The 16,858-nt window shown below is 44.4% G+C and overlaps 1 protein-coding gene across 1 annotated transcript in view; it reads right to left on the bottom strand.

Moving 5' to 3' along the window:
- Window positions 1-528: 528 nt before the first annotated feature.
- The window catches only part of ABCB10 (ATP binding cassette subfamily B member 10), a 33,129-nt gene continuing 16,799 nt past the window's right edge, over window positions 529-16,858 (bottom strand). The window contains exons 7-13 of the mRNA XM_060242861.1: window positions 14,074-14,169; window positions 6,507-6,716; window positions 5,275-5,354; window positions 3,969-4,149; window positions 3,702-3,745; window positions 2,713-2,747; window positions 529-1,089 (exon numbers count right to left, since the gene is read on the bottom strand). Coding sequence (XP_060098844.1) covers window positions 828-1,089; window positions 2,713-2,747; window positions 3,702-3,745; window positions 3,969-4,149; window positions 5,275-5,354; window positions 6,507-6,716; window positions 14,074-14,169 — 908 coding nt within the window. The 3' untranslated portion in view covers window positions 529-827. The remainder of the gene's footprint in view (window positions 1,090-2,712; window positions 2,748-3,701; window positions 3,746-3,968; window positions 4,150-5,274; window positions 5,355-6,506; window positions 6,717-14,073; window positions 14,170-16,858) is intronic.

Genomic DNA, 16,858 nt, shown 5'->3' with positions numbered 1-16,858 from the left:
AAGGTGGCAATTCAAAATACGTATATTTGGCAACAGAACCTACACAGATTCACTGAAGCTTTCATTCAGCTATCTGTACCATTTTGGTCAAATGTCTTGCTTTAAAAACATCAGCAAAGTTACGGTTTTAACAAAAGCATTTTCCATTATGTTAAACTTCAGTGCCATGCAACATAATTTGACCTGATGGAAAGTTAAAAGATTTTAAAGGAAAGTAACCAAACTTGTTTCCCATTGTGATAAGAGCAGAAGAAGGGCAATCCAAGTTTTAGATTGCTTAATAATACTAGAAAAGCATACAGGAATAATTTTGTTCTCTGCAGTGAGCAGTTAACCTAGGGTAACTCTGCAGTGAGCCATCCCTCAAATGCCAGGGACTGCAACTGGGACTTCTCCATGTAAACCATGTATCTCCCACTGAGCAATGCCCCATCTTTTAACACTGCACAGAATTGGGCTCCATGTTCTGCAGCTTACATTTCAAAACTCTTGATCAATTTTAATTCTAATGACACTTTTCAGAAGAGATTTCGGGGCAGTATGTGAATTTAATGCAGTCTCAAATTAGCTATGTTTTTTTAAAAAAAAAAATCAGGTAGACATACCATATCCATTAACAAAAAAAATCTGAAAAATATTTACAGTCAGAAAACAGTTCAGTGTTGGATATTCTCATACACATACAATTATTTAAAACTCTGAATTTAAAAACGTTAGCAGAACCAAGTTTTGATTTTTTTTTGGGGGGGGGGGATATATATTATATATTGTGCATAACCTGAAACATAAATTATTGGAAATGTTTTACATTTCTATTCTTTACACTCTCAAGATTTTACATTTATCATAAAACTTTCACTATTCTGGACAAAAGACTGTTTCTTCATCAGTTTGCTGAAAAGTCCATTTGGGTTTGCAAGCAGTGTTTCATGCTTTCCACACTCAATAATTCTGCCTTGGTCAAGAACTGCAATACAATCTGCGTTCTGAATGGTGGAAAGACGATGAGCAATAACAAGGACAGTCCTCCCTTCCATAAGGCGATCTAGTGCCTCCTGGACAAAGTATTCATTTTCAGCATCCAAAGCACTAGTTCATGAAGAGAAGGAAGCAAAAAAAGGCAAGTTATTTCTCCAGAATCATTTTAGGGGTTGTCAATTCTCTTCAAACTCTGGTTGACTAACCAGCTTGATTTTAACCATTTAATAGTCTTTCAGAAGATACAGTAGTCTAAGGGTATTTAATGATGCCAACCATTCTTTAGACAAAGGAATTATTTTTCTATAAATAAATGAATTTTAGCACTCAGACTGAATCAAGAGGTACACAATGTTCACTCTACACACTGTTTTCAGCCCATGACACTTGTGATGTGACAGATCAGGTCCAACAGGAATCCAGCTGAACAGCCATTCTTCTGCAGCAGGTGAAAGCCAAACCAGGAAGATGCTGCACTCATTGTGAAATCCAGTAATAAGGAATGCACAGCCTATACTGTCCCACAGTGACCCCCACAAGCTGCATTGCCTGGGAAGTAGTGGACCAGCTGAAGTATCCCAAGAAGTCTGGCCAGCTGACATCAAGAAGTATGGGGACAGCCTTACTAACCCCTCACTACAAAGCAAATTGGAAATGCCCCAGATCATTTGAGGTATGACTGTTTGCAAGCCAACACCTCTGAAACCAGTAAGTTCAAGCTCATAGAAGTGCACTTGGAACAGAACGCTGATATGTATACTAAAAATGAAGTTAATGTGAGAATTGATTCCATAGAACAGTGAAATAATTATTATTTCTATTTTAAATATTTCAGCCTACTTGTGGATACCTTACACAAAAAGAAAACCATTTTTCATATCTCTGCACTTTATATTCATTATGTACTTGAGCAGTCTGAAGGTGTTTGGCTAGCTTTGGTTCATATCCATAAAAAAATAAAAATAAAATATCCTGTTTCCTTGGATTATATATACATATACACAATTTTTCCTGTGTACATGTAAAACATGAAGAATTATCCAACAGCACAATGCTTAAGAGGAAATACTGGGTTGGAGCCAAAGAAATATCAGCAGAACTCCACTTGGAGAAGTGCTCTTTTTTGCCACCTCTGTGTTCTGCACTCCTGCTCAGGGGGAGAGGGTCCCCTCTAGAACAATGCAGCTAGAGAGCTGATCTGTGGAGATCACAGACTCTTTCCCTTGCAAGCAGACTGTGTTTCTGCTGATGTGTAAACTGTTGCTTTCGATCCATTCCACTCTATGTATGTTCCTTGAACAATAGATTCTTGCTACAGCATATTAACAAGGAATATATAGGGTTAGATGAAACTTCACCCTTCTGCTGATTGACTAATCTGCCATTCAAATAAGATCTATTTCCTTCAAACAAGGGCATCACTGGAACCAACCCTATTAATAACTTTGTTGCCATTTCATATTTGAAGTGTTAAAAAAGTCACAGTTACTTAGCATATGACCAGCAATGCCTATCTTTGTATAATGTAATACTGGACTGAGGGTCTGCAAAAGTAGCACAGAAACTGGAAAAAATGATGTCCATTTCCATACAAAAAATGGCAATCAGTGGTGGCTTTGGCACAAGGTCAGTAACAGATATGAGAATAGGTACAAGGTGCCTCAATATCATTCCACCCCCCCTTCTAATAAAAGTTTACTCCTCATAGTCAGAACCACTATATATTTTACTCACCTTGTTGCTTCATCAAGAAGAAGAATTTTTGGATTCTAAAGAACAAAATGAAATTGACTTAGACAAGATGTTGATTCCTTTAGTGTGTGCATTTTAAGATAGGCTATTTGAATGTTAAATTCATTAGTTTTATCAGGAAGAATGGATAATGCAAGAATTATCTTGATATGAAAACTGTAATACAACATTGTGAAATAGCACTTCTGTGATGGCTCAATAATTCCTACTGTTCATATAATTGGGAAAGGTTTATAACCTAGATTCAGTAGAGACATGGAATGGCATGACCCTGGATTGGTTGGATCTCGATGACAGAGTACTAATATTTCAGAAAAAAAATGTAACTTAATATTTATTAAGTAACCAAGGAAAAAAGATTTCTCTCCAAAATGGAGTCCTTTGGCAACACTTTTCTTCCATGTACAGATTGAAGTTTCTGTTTAATTAAATTGCAGTGCCATCTGAAGCAGGTCTACTCAAAATCCTAAAGTCCTTTCATTAGGGCTTAATTCCAGCAAAGTGTTCTTAGGACTGCACTATTAATTTATTTCCAAGAAACAGGAAGAATTCTGCATTTATAAGTGGAGACTAACAATATGCAGTTAGCATGATCATGGAATCAGATAAAAGCCTTTGATGTTAATCAATGGGCTTAGACTGGCGACTAATTCTGCATAGGACTGCACTATAAAGGATTGCACCTTTGACATTCAAATTAAAATCATTATCTTCATAGACTCATGAGTGACTGTTCCGGCAAGAATTGCCTACAGAGCAGATTCTACTAACAATTGGATTCAAATTGCATACAAAAAAGTACATAAACGTACTGGACATAAAACTAACAGTTTCAATATACAGTAAATATTATGTTGCCATAAATGTATTTCTGATACCTATTAACCATCTTTACACCCTTTTTATAAACCTTGTCCTTTCCTTTAGCTCAGATATATGAAAAATACCCAGCCAGATTCAGCCAGGCTTACCTTGAGAAGAGCTCGAGCAATCGCAATTCGCTGTTTCTGTCCACCTAACAACAACAACAACAAAATACTGTTAATCAGGACTTAAAGCAACATTGCCATTTTCTCTCTTAATGAGTATTATAAGTAAGGAGTTAACAATTTATTTCCTCTAATTGTGCTGAAGTAGTTTTTAAAAGGCATTTGAAATACATTATTAATGAAACTTAAAAACCAGAACCACAAAAGCACATTTGCCACACCAATGTGCTCTGAAAACCGTAGTCATACCTGAAAGAAGAACACCTTTCTCTCCAACTGAAGTGTGGAATCCTTTAGGGAAATTCTGGATAAAATTAGCAGCATTTGCTATCTCAGCGATTCTCTCAATTTCTTTGGTAGTTACCAGAGAAGGGTCCTCTGCACCATAAGCAATGTTTTCAGCAATGGAACAGGAGAACAGAATGGGTTCCTGATGTATGTAAAAGAACAGCATGTAAAGTAAGATAGCTTCATAATATATGTCCAGATAACACAACAAAGTAGTCCTGTGCACACCAATTAAGAATACCTGTTTTTCCTAACATTTAACGATGTGTACAGAGATGACTTGTAACATTTTTTTTAAAGGGTCATAGAATGAATTTTAAAATACATTTTACACAATCCATGCTGTGAAGGCACAAAATATGAAAGAAAAGGTCACCACACCTCAAAAAAGATATTATAGCATCGGAAAAAGTACAGAAAAGGGCAACTAGAATGATTAAAGGTTTGGAACACTTTCCCTATGAAGAAAGGTTAAAACGCTTGAGGCTCTTTAGCTTGGAGAAACGTCGACTGAGGCGTGACATGATAGAGGTTTACAAGATTATGCATGGAATAGAGAAGGTAGAGAAAGAAGTACTTTTCTCTCTTTCTCACAATACAAGAACTCATGGGAATGAAATTGCTGAGCAGTCAGGTTAGAATGGATAAAAGGAGGTACTTCTTCACCCAAAGGGTGATTAACACGGGGAATTCACTGCCACAGGAGGTGGTGGCGGCTGCAAGCATAGCCAGTTTCAAGAAGGGACTGGATAAACATCTGGAGCAGAGGTCCATCACTGGCTATTAGCCACAGTGTATTGTTGGAACTCTCTGTCTCAGGCAGTGATACTCTGTATTCTTCTTGGTGCTTGGGAGGGGCAACAGTGGGAGGGCTTCTAGTGTCTTAGCCTCACTGATGGCATCTGGATTTTTTTGGCCACTGTGTGACACAGAGTGTTGCTGGATGGGCCATTGGCCTGATCCAACATGGCTTCTCTTAAGTTCTTATGAAAGCTGATGACTTAACATTTAGAATACCACATGTAACTACAGAGCTCAACTATTTCAAATACAGTAATTCAATCAGTACTGTATCATACACTTTATTGTCAAGTGGTTTTCCAGCATAAGTGCTTCAATTAAACAGTACTAACCAGTCCTTGACTGGAAGGTTTTAAAAAAGGAAAAAACATATTACTCTTCTTAAAACTTTTGCCATTGTGTACAATGGATTTAACTATATCAAGTGTTTTTAAAGGGAGTTAAAGTCAAGTTGCTATCTCCTTACCTGACTTACAGTTCCAATTTTAGTCCTGAACCACAGAGGATTTAGCTGACGAATGTCAACACCATCAACAGTAATTGCTCCTGTTAAACAAAGCAAGGGATTGTTGTTACACAATAATAGAAATACCAGGGGTGAAGGAGAGAGAAAGATTAGCCGCAACAGAGGAAAATTAGTTTGAATAAAGACTGAAAGACAACATGCTGTAAGCCACTTTTTAAAACAGCAATGCTTATTTATTAGGACTATTAGCTCCTTTATGGTCTTTCAATAGATAATACATGCAAAAACATCACTGTATGCCAATTGCCTCTTCAGTGGCATCTCTTTTTCTTGAGAAAGGAATTCATGCTAGTGAGCTGTCAGATCCAACTATTTCAGAATGTTGTGGTAACAGAAACAGTATCTATAGCATAGATAATGGTCCAGTATCTGTCACAATAAATGATGTAGGTCTTCTGGACAATTTAGAATGCTTATGCAACTTTAAAAAACACAAGGCTAATAAGGAATATTCCATGTTAATTTTAAGTGATGGAAATATATCCCAGAGGTTTTCCAACAGCCCAAAACAATTGAGCTGATATATTGGGAGTAGTTTAAAAACCTTCTAAAACTTAGAATTATTTAAATTGAAATCTTGTTCATATTTTTAAATGACAACTCAGTAATGTGTGTTGTGTTGTTTAGCCTTCAAGAAAACCTATAAGGCATAGAACACTTACCATGCACAAATAGCTATGTATGATATGCCTCTATTCCACTAATTATCTTCAACATTCAACAGCCCACTTTGATTGTTACTGTATTCATTTATTTTATAAATGATACATTTTTAGAAATGGAAAATATTCTGTCCAGCTAAACCATTTTCTAATCCAAAATGATGTCTCAAGATAAACCGTATACTGCAAACATGAGCTTAATATGTTTCCCTAGAGCCACTTCACTATTCTTCCTTCTGCATTAATGAATGAAAAATCCTCAGGACTAAGAATTTCAAAAACCTTTCTACTAGTTAAGTCTTTGCTGATACCCCTTCCTAGTATTTAGTACTGCACTGCCTTGTAACAAACCACATCATCTGGAAGTCACTGCATACAGGCAGCTCTGCAATTTAGCAAGGCAACTATTCCACCTCAAGAGGAAAACTGCATAAGAAATATCGCTTTGGTCTTAAACCCAAAGTGTATTTATTGTTCAGAGTACAGACAGACAGACACACACTTCCTTACCTGAGATTGGATCATAAAGCCTAAGCAGGAGAGATACAACTGTTGATTTGCCAGAGCCACTTGGGCCAACCAATGCCATGACAGAGCCTGCTGGGATTGTAAGGGCAAAGTCCTGGAAAACTAAAGCTTCCGGACGAGTTGGATATGCAAACTGAATGTTTCTAAACTCCAGTGCACCTCTGAAAGTATCCTGGCTTAAGACTATTCCCTCTGAAAGAAAAACAGAAACATTAGAGATATACCACCCATAAACATTGCAGTATAACCGCTCTTGTATGTTCCATTCCTGCTCATATTGGAGAGATAAAGCTGCTCAGCCTTCTGCCCAGCTTCCTCATTTATTTATTTATTTGCTTCCATTTTTTCTGGGTAGCTGCCACCCAACAGCCTCAAAAAGTATCTCCTGCTACAGGGCTACTGCCCTCTTTGCTGCATTGCCATTAAAAGGCTCTGTGATATGTATCCTGCTTGGCTCCCTCTCTAGCAGCTGCAGAGACATATACACACTCTGGGGATGGAGGAATCAATTTCAGTCCTGGCTTCTCCTGGGTATGCATGTACAAACTGGGCATGAATTGATTCCTGAGATCATACCAATAGCACCTTAATTAATAAGAGTTTAATAAAGTCATAGAAGCATAGAAGCCTATTTACACAATAAACCTGAGCAAATATTTAAAAGAAAACTGGTACAACTGCAGCTCTTCTGACCCTATCAGTTATCAATAAAAGCCCAACTGTGGTGGCAGTTCTGAGGATTTTCATTCATTGCACAGGATTGGCTCACACTGTCTCTGCCATGCCACTGGCTGATTCTGCTCTCCCCCACCCACCGCCAGCCCCATCAGGCAAGAACCCTAGCAGAAGGCCACTGACCTTCGAGGGAGACAGTTATCTGCTGATCAGTACTGCTTCTCCTCAAGGCCTGTTGTAGGAAGTCCAGGGAGAGGGGAGTGAATGCCTTCACTTGGGTGGGTGGGATGACAGCAAGTGTGGCGAGCACTTGCCCAGAGCCTCCTTCTAGAGCCCATTGGTTTTTTTTCTTCACAACGGGCCTTACTCCTAGTTATTTACATATTCCTAAGATCTTAAAGTAAGGATACCTTCTTAATTCTTTGTTTAGCTGCATGTGGTCATTAATGCCATGGGGAGGGGAGACACTAACATCTGAGCCGAGAAAATAAAGATGCCCTTTCATTCTTCTGGCTTGGGTAGGGTTGGTGACACCTGGCCACTGGCAGAGGAAGGGAGCATAGGGTTGCCAGATCCAGCGTGGGAAACTCTGGAGATTTGGGAGTGGAGGCTGGGGAGGACAGGGACCTCAGTGGGGTGGCAATTCCATAAAGTTCACCCCTGAACGCATCCATTTTTTTCCAGGAGAACTGATCTCTGTAATCTGGAGATGTGTTGTAATTCCAGGAGGTCCCCAGGCCCCACCTGGAGGCTGGCATCTCTAGGCTGGAGCCTTTATATCCTTTCATTTTCCACCTTCCTTAATGGTGAATTCACCAGCTTTCCAGTTCACACAGGACTTATCCACTTGCCATTCAGGACCTTTGAGCTGAGGTACCACTTTCCCCTCTCTCTGATCTTCCATAAGGTTAGGTGGTCTGCTCCTGTATAGCTACTCTGTTGGGAGATGTGTCATCCCCCTCCTGGCCCTTTGTTTTGTATTTTGGCAGCCAGTAAAAGGCACTTAGAAATCTCTAAAGTATGGATGAAATACAAACCCATTTATAGTAAAGTTTGATGAAAATTCTGGAGTGCAAGACATTTTCTTCACAAACATATTTGCTGGTGAAGAATCACTTCGAAGGGTTTACTGAGTGACTTGACTGTACTGCAGTTTGTAATGTCAAATAACAGCAACAAAAATAAAGGAACAGGGTAGTTTGCAGTGACTCTTAGATACTTAAGGGATGGGCAATAAGGTAATCAGGACTGCACAAAAGTACTGTGAGCCCCAGTTGCCACTGTCAACACCAAGTACACCAATATTCCACGACTAATACAGATTCTAAAAATTCCACACACTCTTACTGCTTATGACCATATTGGATTAAAGCCACTTATTCCCTTCCTACTCCCTCCCAAGTCTGGTAATATAGCCCCATTAGGCAGAATGACAAAATGAACAACAACAGGAATAGAATTTGGACAAGGGATGGGTGACCAGAACAGATACAGATGCAGAATTGCTTTGGGAAGCACACAGAGGCAAACTCCAGTTAAGGGACCATCGGCCTCCACATCAAGTCTTAAATACAGACCACCTGGAAACCTCAACTGTGTATGCTGCTACTGGTTGAAGATCTAATGGTACAATTTTTCCTTTCTGTCACGCATAAAGAACTTTTAATTCGCAAACTGCTTTTACAGCCTTTACATTGGTTACCTTCACTACCTAGTAATGGAGTTATTTCTTTATTACAGAAAGCAAAGTCAAGGGCAAAACAATTAGCAACTTGCTCAACATACAAAATAAATCCATGAACCAATATCTTCCACATTCAAGTTTCTCCTATGCACTCGAATGTATTAGTGTTATGAGACATTTAATAGCACGGTTGGCCCTCTGTTAAAAGGGAATTATCCATACATCCAGAAATGGCTTGGTGTATATGTCAAAAGCAATGAATAAATATTTTCAATAAACAAATCAATAAAAACCCAGTAATCATTCACAGCATATATCAGAAGCAGTAGCTAGTTCACAGCAGAAAGTAATTGACTTCCTTTTGGTGTTGATGGATCATACACTGCATCTTGTTTGCCAATTCATTACCACCACTTGGATCTTTGGGTGATCACTTTGACTTGTGCTGCCCAGTCACCTTCCTTTGGGTAGCCTTTTCACCTTATAGCAGGGTTACCCAACATGGCAGCCACCAGGACTTCAGTACAAGCTTTTCAGAAAGGGGCAAATCCATTGTAAGGCAGGACTTGTTATTTGTTACCAGGGGTCGTTTTGTAGAAAAATAGGTGGTGGAGCTCATCCAGGGATTGTTATGCAGCTGCACCTACTATTTAATGGACAAGATAGGGAGGTGGGGAGGAGGAGGGCGAACCCTCTGAAAGGTTCAGGAGCTGTGCTCCTGTGAGCTCCTGCTGAATTCAAGGCCTGCTGGCTGCCCTTATTCAGATGAAAGGGTTTTCCATGGGTGCAATAGCAGCCACAGTCTCTGGATTATCAGGAGGTCTGGTAAACATGCAGTCCCCTTCACTTTAGAGTTTCTTTTTATTCCCCCCTCTGGCTTTCCTTCAGTTCTTTCTAGTCCCCTTCCACAATTCTTTTGCAAAGTGAGGAGGAAGGGACAGTGGCTCAGTGGTAGAGCATCTGCTTGGGAAGCAGAAGGCCCCAGGTTCAATCCCTGGCATCTCCAAAAAAGGGTCCAGGCAAATAGGTGTGAAAAACCTCAGCTTGAGACCCTGGAGAGCCGCTGCCAGTCTGAGAAGACAATACTGACTTTGATGGACCAAGGGTCTGATTCAGTATAAGGCAGCTTCATATGTTCATATGTTGAAGGTATTGTGTTTGGCTCCACATTCTGTGGCAGCCATTTTGCAATGGTGCTTGCTAGGGTGGCCAGACCGTCCCGGTCTCCCGGGACATTCCCGGTTCTGGCCACCCAATCCCGGCTCCCGGGCTGCCTATACCGGGACCATTAAAGGTCCCGGTTTAGCCAGCCCCGGAGCCGGTGGGCCGCGGGCGCCGGCGGGGAAGGCGGGGAGTGAGGGAGGGAGCGTCCCTGCGCCTGCGCAGGGCCCCTGCGCACGCGCAGGGACGCTCCCTCCCTCACTCCCCGCCTTCCCCGCCCGCGCGCGGGGCCGGCAGCGGTGGGGGAGGCCTCTCCGCGGCCTCCGCTGGTCGCTGGGGGCCTTCCAGAGTGTCTGGAAGGCCCCCAGCGACCAGCGGAGGCCGCGGGGAGGCCGCGGAGCACCCGGCGCTGGTCCGGGAAGGCCTTCCAGAGCCTCTGGAAGGCCTTCCCGGGCCAGCGCCGGCCAGCGAAGGCCTCCCCGCGGCCTCCGCTGGTCGCTGGGGGCCTTCCAGAGTGTCTGGAAGGCCCCCAGCGACCAGCGGAGGCCGCGGGGAGGCCGCGGAGCACCCGGCGCTGGTCCGGGAAGGCCTTCCAGAGCCTCTGGAAGGCCTTCCCGGACCAGCGCCGGCCAGCGAAGGCCTCCCCGCGGCCTCCGCTGGTCGCTGGGGGCCTTCCAGAGTGTCTGGAAGGCCCCCAGCGACCAGCGGAGGCCGCGGGGAGGCCGCGGAGCACCCGGCGCTGGTCCGGGAAGGCCTTCCAGAGCCTCTGGAAGGCCTTCCCGGACCAGCGCCGGCCAGCGAAGGCCTCCCCGCGGCCTCCGCTGGTCGCTGGGGGCCTTCCAGAGTGTCTGGAAGGCCCCCAGCGACCAGCGGAGGCCGCGGGGAGGCCGCGGAGCACCCGGCGCTGGTCCGGGAAGGCCTTCCAGAGCCTCTGGAAGGCCTTCCCGGGCCAGCGCCGGCCAGCGAAGGCCTCCCCGCGGCCTCCGCTGGTCGCTGGGGGCCTTCCAGACACTCTGGAAGGCCCCCAGCGACCAGCGGAGGCCGCGGGGAGGCCGCGGAGCACCCGGCGCTGGTCCGGGAAGGCCTTCCAGAGCCTCTGGAAGGCCTTCCCGGGCCAGCGCCGGCCAAGGAAGGCCTCTCCGACGCCTCCCTGGCCTCGCCGCCGCCGCCGCCGCTGGACTCGCCGCCGCCGCCCGACTCGCCGCCGACCGCCACCGCAGGTAAGGGGGCCGAAAGCGGGGGGGGGGGGGGCGGCCTTCCTTTCTTCCCTCCCTCTTCCCTTCTTTCCTTTCTTCCTCCCTTCCTTCCCTCCCTCCCTTCCCTTCCTTCCTTCCCTCCCTCCTCCCTTCCTTCCTTCCTTCCTTTCTTCCTTCCCTCCCTCCCTCCCTGCCTTCCTTCCCTTCCCTCCTCCCTTCCCTTCCCTCCTCCCTTCCTTCCCTCCCTCCTCCCCTCCCTCCTCCCTTCCTTCCTTTCTTTCTTCCTTCCCTCCCTTCCCTCCCTCCCTTCCTTCCTTCCTTCCTCCCTTCCCTTCCCTTCCCTCCTCCCTTCCCTCCTCCCTTCCCTCCTCCCTTCCTTCCCTCCTTCTTATGTGGCGCAGAGTGTTGGACTGGAGGGGCCACTGGCCTGATCCAACAGGGCTTCTCTTATGTGACACAGAGTGTTGGACTGGATGGGCCACTGGCCTGATCCAACAGGGCTTCTGTTATGTTCTTATGTGACGCAGAGTGTTGGACTGGATGGGCCACTGGCCTGATCCAACAGGGCTTCTGTTATGTTCTTATGTGACGCAGAGTGTTGGACTGGATGGGCCACTGGCCTGATCCAACAGGGCTTCTCTTATGTTCTTATGTGACGCAGAGTGTTGGACTGGATGGGCCACTGGCCTGATCCAACAGGGCTTCTGTTATGTTCTTATGTGACGCAGAGTGTTGGACTGGATGGGCCACTGGCCTGATCCAACAGGGCTTCTGTTATGTTCTTATGTGACGCAGAGTGTTGGACTGGATGGGCCACTGGCCTGATCCAACAGGGCTTCTGTTATGTTCTTATGTGACGCAGAGTGTTGGACTGGATGGGCCACTGGCCTGATCCAACAGGGCTTCTCTTATGTTCTTATGTGACGCAGAGTGTTGGACTGGATGGGCCACTGGCCTGATCCAACAGGGCTTCTGTTATGTTCTTATGTGACGCAGAGTGTTGGACTGGATGGGCCACTGGCCTGATCCAACAGGGCTTCTGTTATGTTCTTATGTGACAATACTGACTTTGGTGGACCCAAGCACTGATTCAGTGTAAGGGAGCTTTGTGTTTGTGACTGGAGTGGACAATACTGACTTTGGTGGACCCAAGCACTGATTCAGTGTAAGGGAGCTTTGTGTTTGTGTCTTCTGGTGCAATTTTGTTCTCAGATCCTGTATTTACTTCATCAGTATATGGGATAAGGCACTTTCTCAACTGTGCTGCATAATGCAGCCTATTTATTTTGTCCTGTTGGCTCTGTTGGCTCTATCTGCGCCACCTTCATCACTTTCGGGGTGTGGATCCCCCAGTGGGGTGGGCTCCCGACTCCCTCTGCCGGCTGTTTCTGATAGCCCTGCGCCCCCTCTTTCATTTGATATGTGTCCCGTGCGGGTGCCACCCTCCTGCCGGGAGATGCCGCAAAATGAGCCCCCTTGAGGCTTATGGCGGCAGGGCTCGGGGGAAGCAAGCTAGACTGCTGTTCTTTTGAGGGGTTATAGAGTGTTTCGAGCCCCTCCCTGTGGCATCGGTCCCATCGTTGTGGGACCCAGGGGGCCGGCGCAGCGGCCCGCTGAAGCAGCCTGTCAGTCACTTCCGCATCTCGACCTGTGTTATTAGTGACAGGCTGCTTCGGCAGGCTGCTGCGCCGGCCCCCTGGGTCCCACGACGATGGGACCAATGCCACAGGGAGGGGCTCGAAACACTCTATAACCCCTCAAAAGAACAGCAGTCTAGCTTGCTTCCCCCGAGCCCTGCCGCCATAAGCCTCAAGGGGGCTCATTTTGCGGCATCTCCCGGCAGGAGGGTGGCACCCGCACGGGACACATATCAAATGAAAGAGGGGGCGCAGGGCTATCAGAAACAGCCGGCGGAGGGAGTCGGGAGCCCACCCCACTGGGGGATCCACACCCCGAAAGTGATGAAGGTGGCGCAGATAGAGCCAACAGAGCCAACAGGACAAAATAAATAGGCTGCATTATGCAGCACAGTTGAGAAAGTGCCTTATCCCATATACTGATGAAGTATATACAGGATTTGAGAACAAAATTGTTTCCGGCGGTGATATTTGGGGGATTTTTGGGGACGTCACAGGAAGTGCTGTGAAGTCACTTCCTGTTTCCGGCAGTGGCATTTGGGGGAAATGATGCCATTTGGGGGAAATGATGTCACAGGAAGTGATGTCACTTCCTGCTTCCGGCAGGTGGCGCGGGGGAAATGACGTCACAGGAAGTGATGTCACTTCCTGTTTCCGGCGGTGGTATGACGTCGCCGGAAGTGACGTCGCCGGAAGTGACGTCACTTCCTGTTTCCGGCGGCGCGCGCGCGGAGCGCGCGCGCACTCCTGCCTTCCCCCCCCCCAAGGTGTCCCTGGCTGGCCTTCAGACATTATGGCCACCCTATGCTTGCCACCACCCTCTGAATTTCAGAAGTGCCTGCAGGTTTGAAAAGGTTGTGGACTCTGCCTTATACTGTGAAAGCATTTCCCCCAATCCCACTCCCCATGCATAAGCATGTCTACTGAGGATGCCACTTCAAACATATAACAAGCTTATTCCACAAGAACTTAGTCTTTACTGTGTCACAAGACTGTTGTTTTTGCTGTCCAAAACCAGTGGTTCTCTCTTTAAACATTTATCACACACACAAATTATTGTTATATTAATGGTATTGCAACATTTTTCAGGATAAATATAGCTAATACAAGAAAATACAAACTGTTTAATCTTAAACTATTTTTGCACATTAAACAAGTTTTTAAAAAGCAAAACTGTAATAATATAAAGAACATACCATTAAAAGGAAGTTTGGGTTTTCTATCAATAAGTTCCCACAAACGGCCTCCTGCACCTAATCCTTTCATTAGCTCTGAATAGAAAGAGCTTAATCCTTTAAAAAGGAAGGGAAAAAGAAAAGCCTATTGTTATGCATAAACAGGAGCATACAGGACATGAAGACTGGCATACCTTCAATTACTGAATGCCCATTCAAATGATTCTGAGAATGTACAACCTGAAAAACAAGTTCAGCATGTCTGAAAGGATAAGCCCAGACAAACATTTTAAAAACAGATTTTTAAACAGTTATGTTTGTACAGTTAAAAAGAAATTATATTAAAGCCACACACACGCACAAAAAATGTGACTGTAGATCAAACTATCATCCAATTCAGAAATCCAGTCAAACAGCCCTGATGTGAATAGCCCAGACAAGTACTTGGATGGGAGACCTCCTTGGAATACCAGAGCCAGTGGCAGGCTTTATTCAGCCACCTCTCTGAATATCCTCCATGTTCTCAGTAGGGGTCAGTCACTAGAGGTAGTAATGACCTCCAGGTGTGCACACACACATAAAAAAATTACCCCCCAAAAAACCGCTACCCCCCCAAAAAGAAAAATCCAGTAAAACTAGTCATAAATGGAAAGGTAGGTTGCACTAAAATTGGTGCTGTGGCAAGGAGAAAGGGTCTAGAACCCACATCCCCTAATTTTCCTAGCAGCTATGGAGCAGAAGCTTTGCTTTTAAAAAAGATAACATTGAGGCAAGTAGTTTTATTTTGATCAGTGAAGCCTATGCAACTGAGCCATGATCCAAATTGAAGCACTGTATAGCTAGTTAACTTTTTGTGGAAAATTCTAAGATCTGGTCGCAGCTCTCTGATCATCAAGGGTTGGATTCCAGTCTATGCTGCTTTTGGTGCTTAACAACCCATGGTGCAAAGGGGGTGTGCGTCTTTCCCTTAAAGCAGGGTGTTAGCGTTCCAGACAGTTAAAAGCACACCACAGAACTTTTCGGGGGGAAAAATAAGCTGCATGAAATAGATGGCCATGATGCTTCATGAAAGGTGGTAATTTCTGCCATGACAGTTAGGGGCTCTAAATTATTTCAGCTGAATGAATGCTTTGCTGGAATGGTACAAAGAGAAGAACTCAGCTTTAACGGTAAATACAGATGTGTATTCCCCCCCAAAAAACCCAAGGCCTCTTAGCAATTTGGTGCACTGTTATACCAGTTACAATTTATTGTTACCTTAGTTGTACATATTATTGGGACATGTTCATTATGTTTAATTAGTAGGCTCAAAGTGGTTTCAATGGATGTTTTCCTACCTACATGTTAAAGATGAAGAGTTGATTTTTATACCCTGCTTTTCACTACCCATAGCGGCTTACAATTGCCTTCCCTTTTGCTCCTCACCACAAACACCCTGTGAGGTAGGTGGGGCTGAGCTCTGAGAGAACTGTGACTGATCCTTCTGTACTTTTGTCTTGGCACTTTGAAGGGCTTCATTCTTTCTTACTCTTTTAACAAAATTAAACATCTGAAAATGCTGTTTGTGATCTAAAGGGATGAATGGAATGAGGCAGAGGCGGTGGAACAGGGGAATTTACCTGAGAGGCTTTCTATGAAAGCAGGTAATACAGAGATGGTGAAGAAGATTATTGGGAGGGGAAGGGAGAATACCCACACTTGGGAAACCTACCCCCACAAAAAACAACAACAACCGATTTATACAGAAAGTCACCACCACAGAGAAAAGTGTGTAGGTACTGAGAATTGTAAATGCATACCCATATGCATCTACTGCTTTTAACATGCACATCTGTATGCACCATGTCAGGAAAGATAATTTAAAATCAATTTCCAAACAGCATGGGGAGGAATGTATGTTGGATAACCAGTAATGAGCTTGTGACACCTAAACAATTACAGTCCAAACAGCACTTTCAGGTTCTGGGGAGGGGAGTACACTGGAGACAATCTAATTTAGCCAGTACTACCATGTTCTCTGACAGCTGTGGCAATCAGCTGGGGCAAGATGTTTACTGTGTTCTATAACAAGATGCACTAATTTGGAAAATCCTTTTTAGATCCTGAAATATGACATGCTACCAAGGAAGACAGTAAATCATTTGGAGAGGCCCCTTCATTCAGTGAAAACATGGCTATAAGGAGATCCCAGCATCTGTAAAAACTGCTCAGGTGTTACTTTGCAAAACAAGAAAAGCACCTTGTGAACTCTTGTCCTTGCCATCAAAGCTCCTCTGAAAAGAAGTTATGCACCCTCCCCCTCAAACAAACAAATATTTCCAGAGACATTTATTTTCTTGCATGCCTATCAGCAGCTGTCATGACTCTCCTATAAGAAGGAGTCAACTTCTGTGTTAAGACATTGGGTTTTTATCTGTAATAATACAGAAAGTAACAAACATGATAGAGCTGAAAGTGGTGTAAGAGGCCCTATTTCTTTTGTCTTGCTACAACCTCTAGTTCAGCATATTTCTGAAGCATGACAAAAACCATGCGCACCTGGTTTACCAAGAGATAATCAAGCAATGACTGTAAACATTTGCTGCAATAATATTTTCATGTTGTGTTTATCTCCTTTTGATTAGATGCTAGCTGAAATCTAATTATTTCCAAGTAGATCCTAAAGGAAAGCTATTTTAGTGATTTAGGAAGTCATCTGAGGACACCCATTATCCCTTGGCTGTGGAAATAAAGTTGTCTGGATATTTCAACACCCAACACCCAACTCAGATCACCCAATAAATGTTGAATGGGCCATATTGAAGCA

This window comes from Heteronotia binoei, chromosome 1, assembly GCF_032191835.1.
Source record: "Heteronotia binoei isolate CCM8104 ecotype False Entrance Well chromosome 1, APGP_CSIRO_Hbin_v1, whole genome shotgun sequence".
Taxonomy (NCBI): Eukaryota; Metazoa; Chordata; class Lepidosauria; order Squamata; family Gekkonidae; genus Heteronotia; species Heteronotia binoei.
Note: the sequence above shows the minus strand (reverse complement) of the source record. Positions and strands in the feature narration are given on the sequence as shown.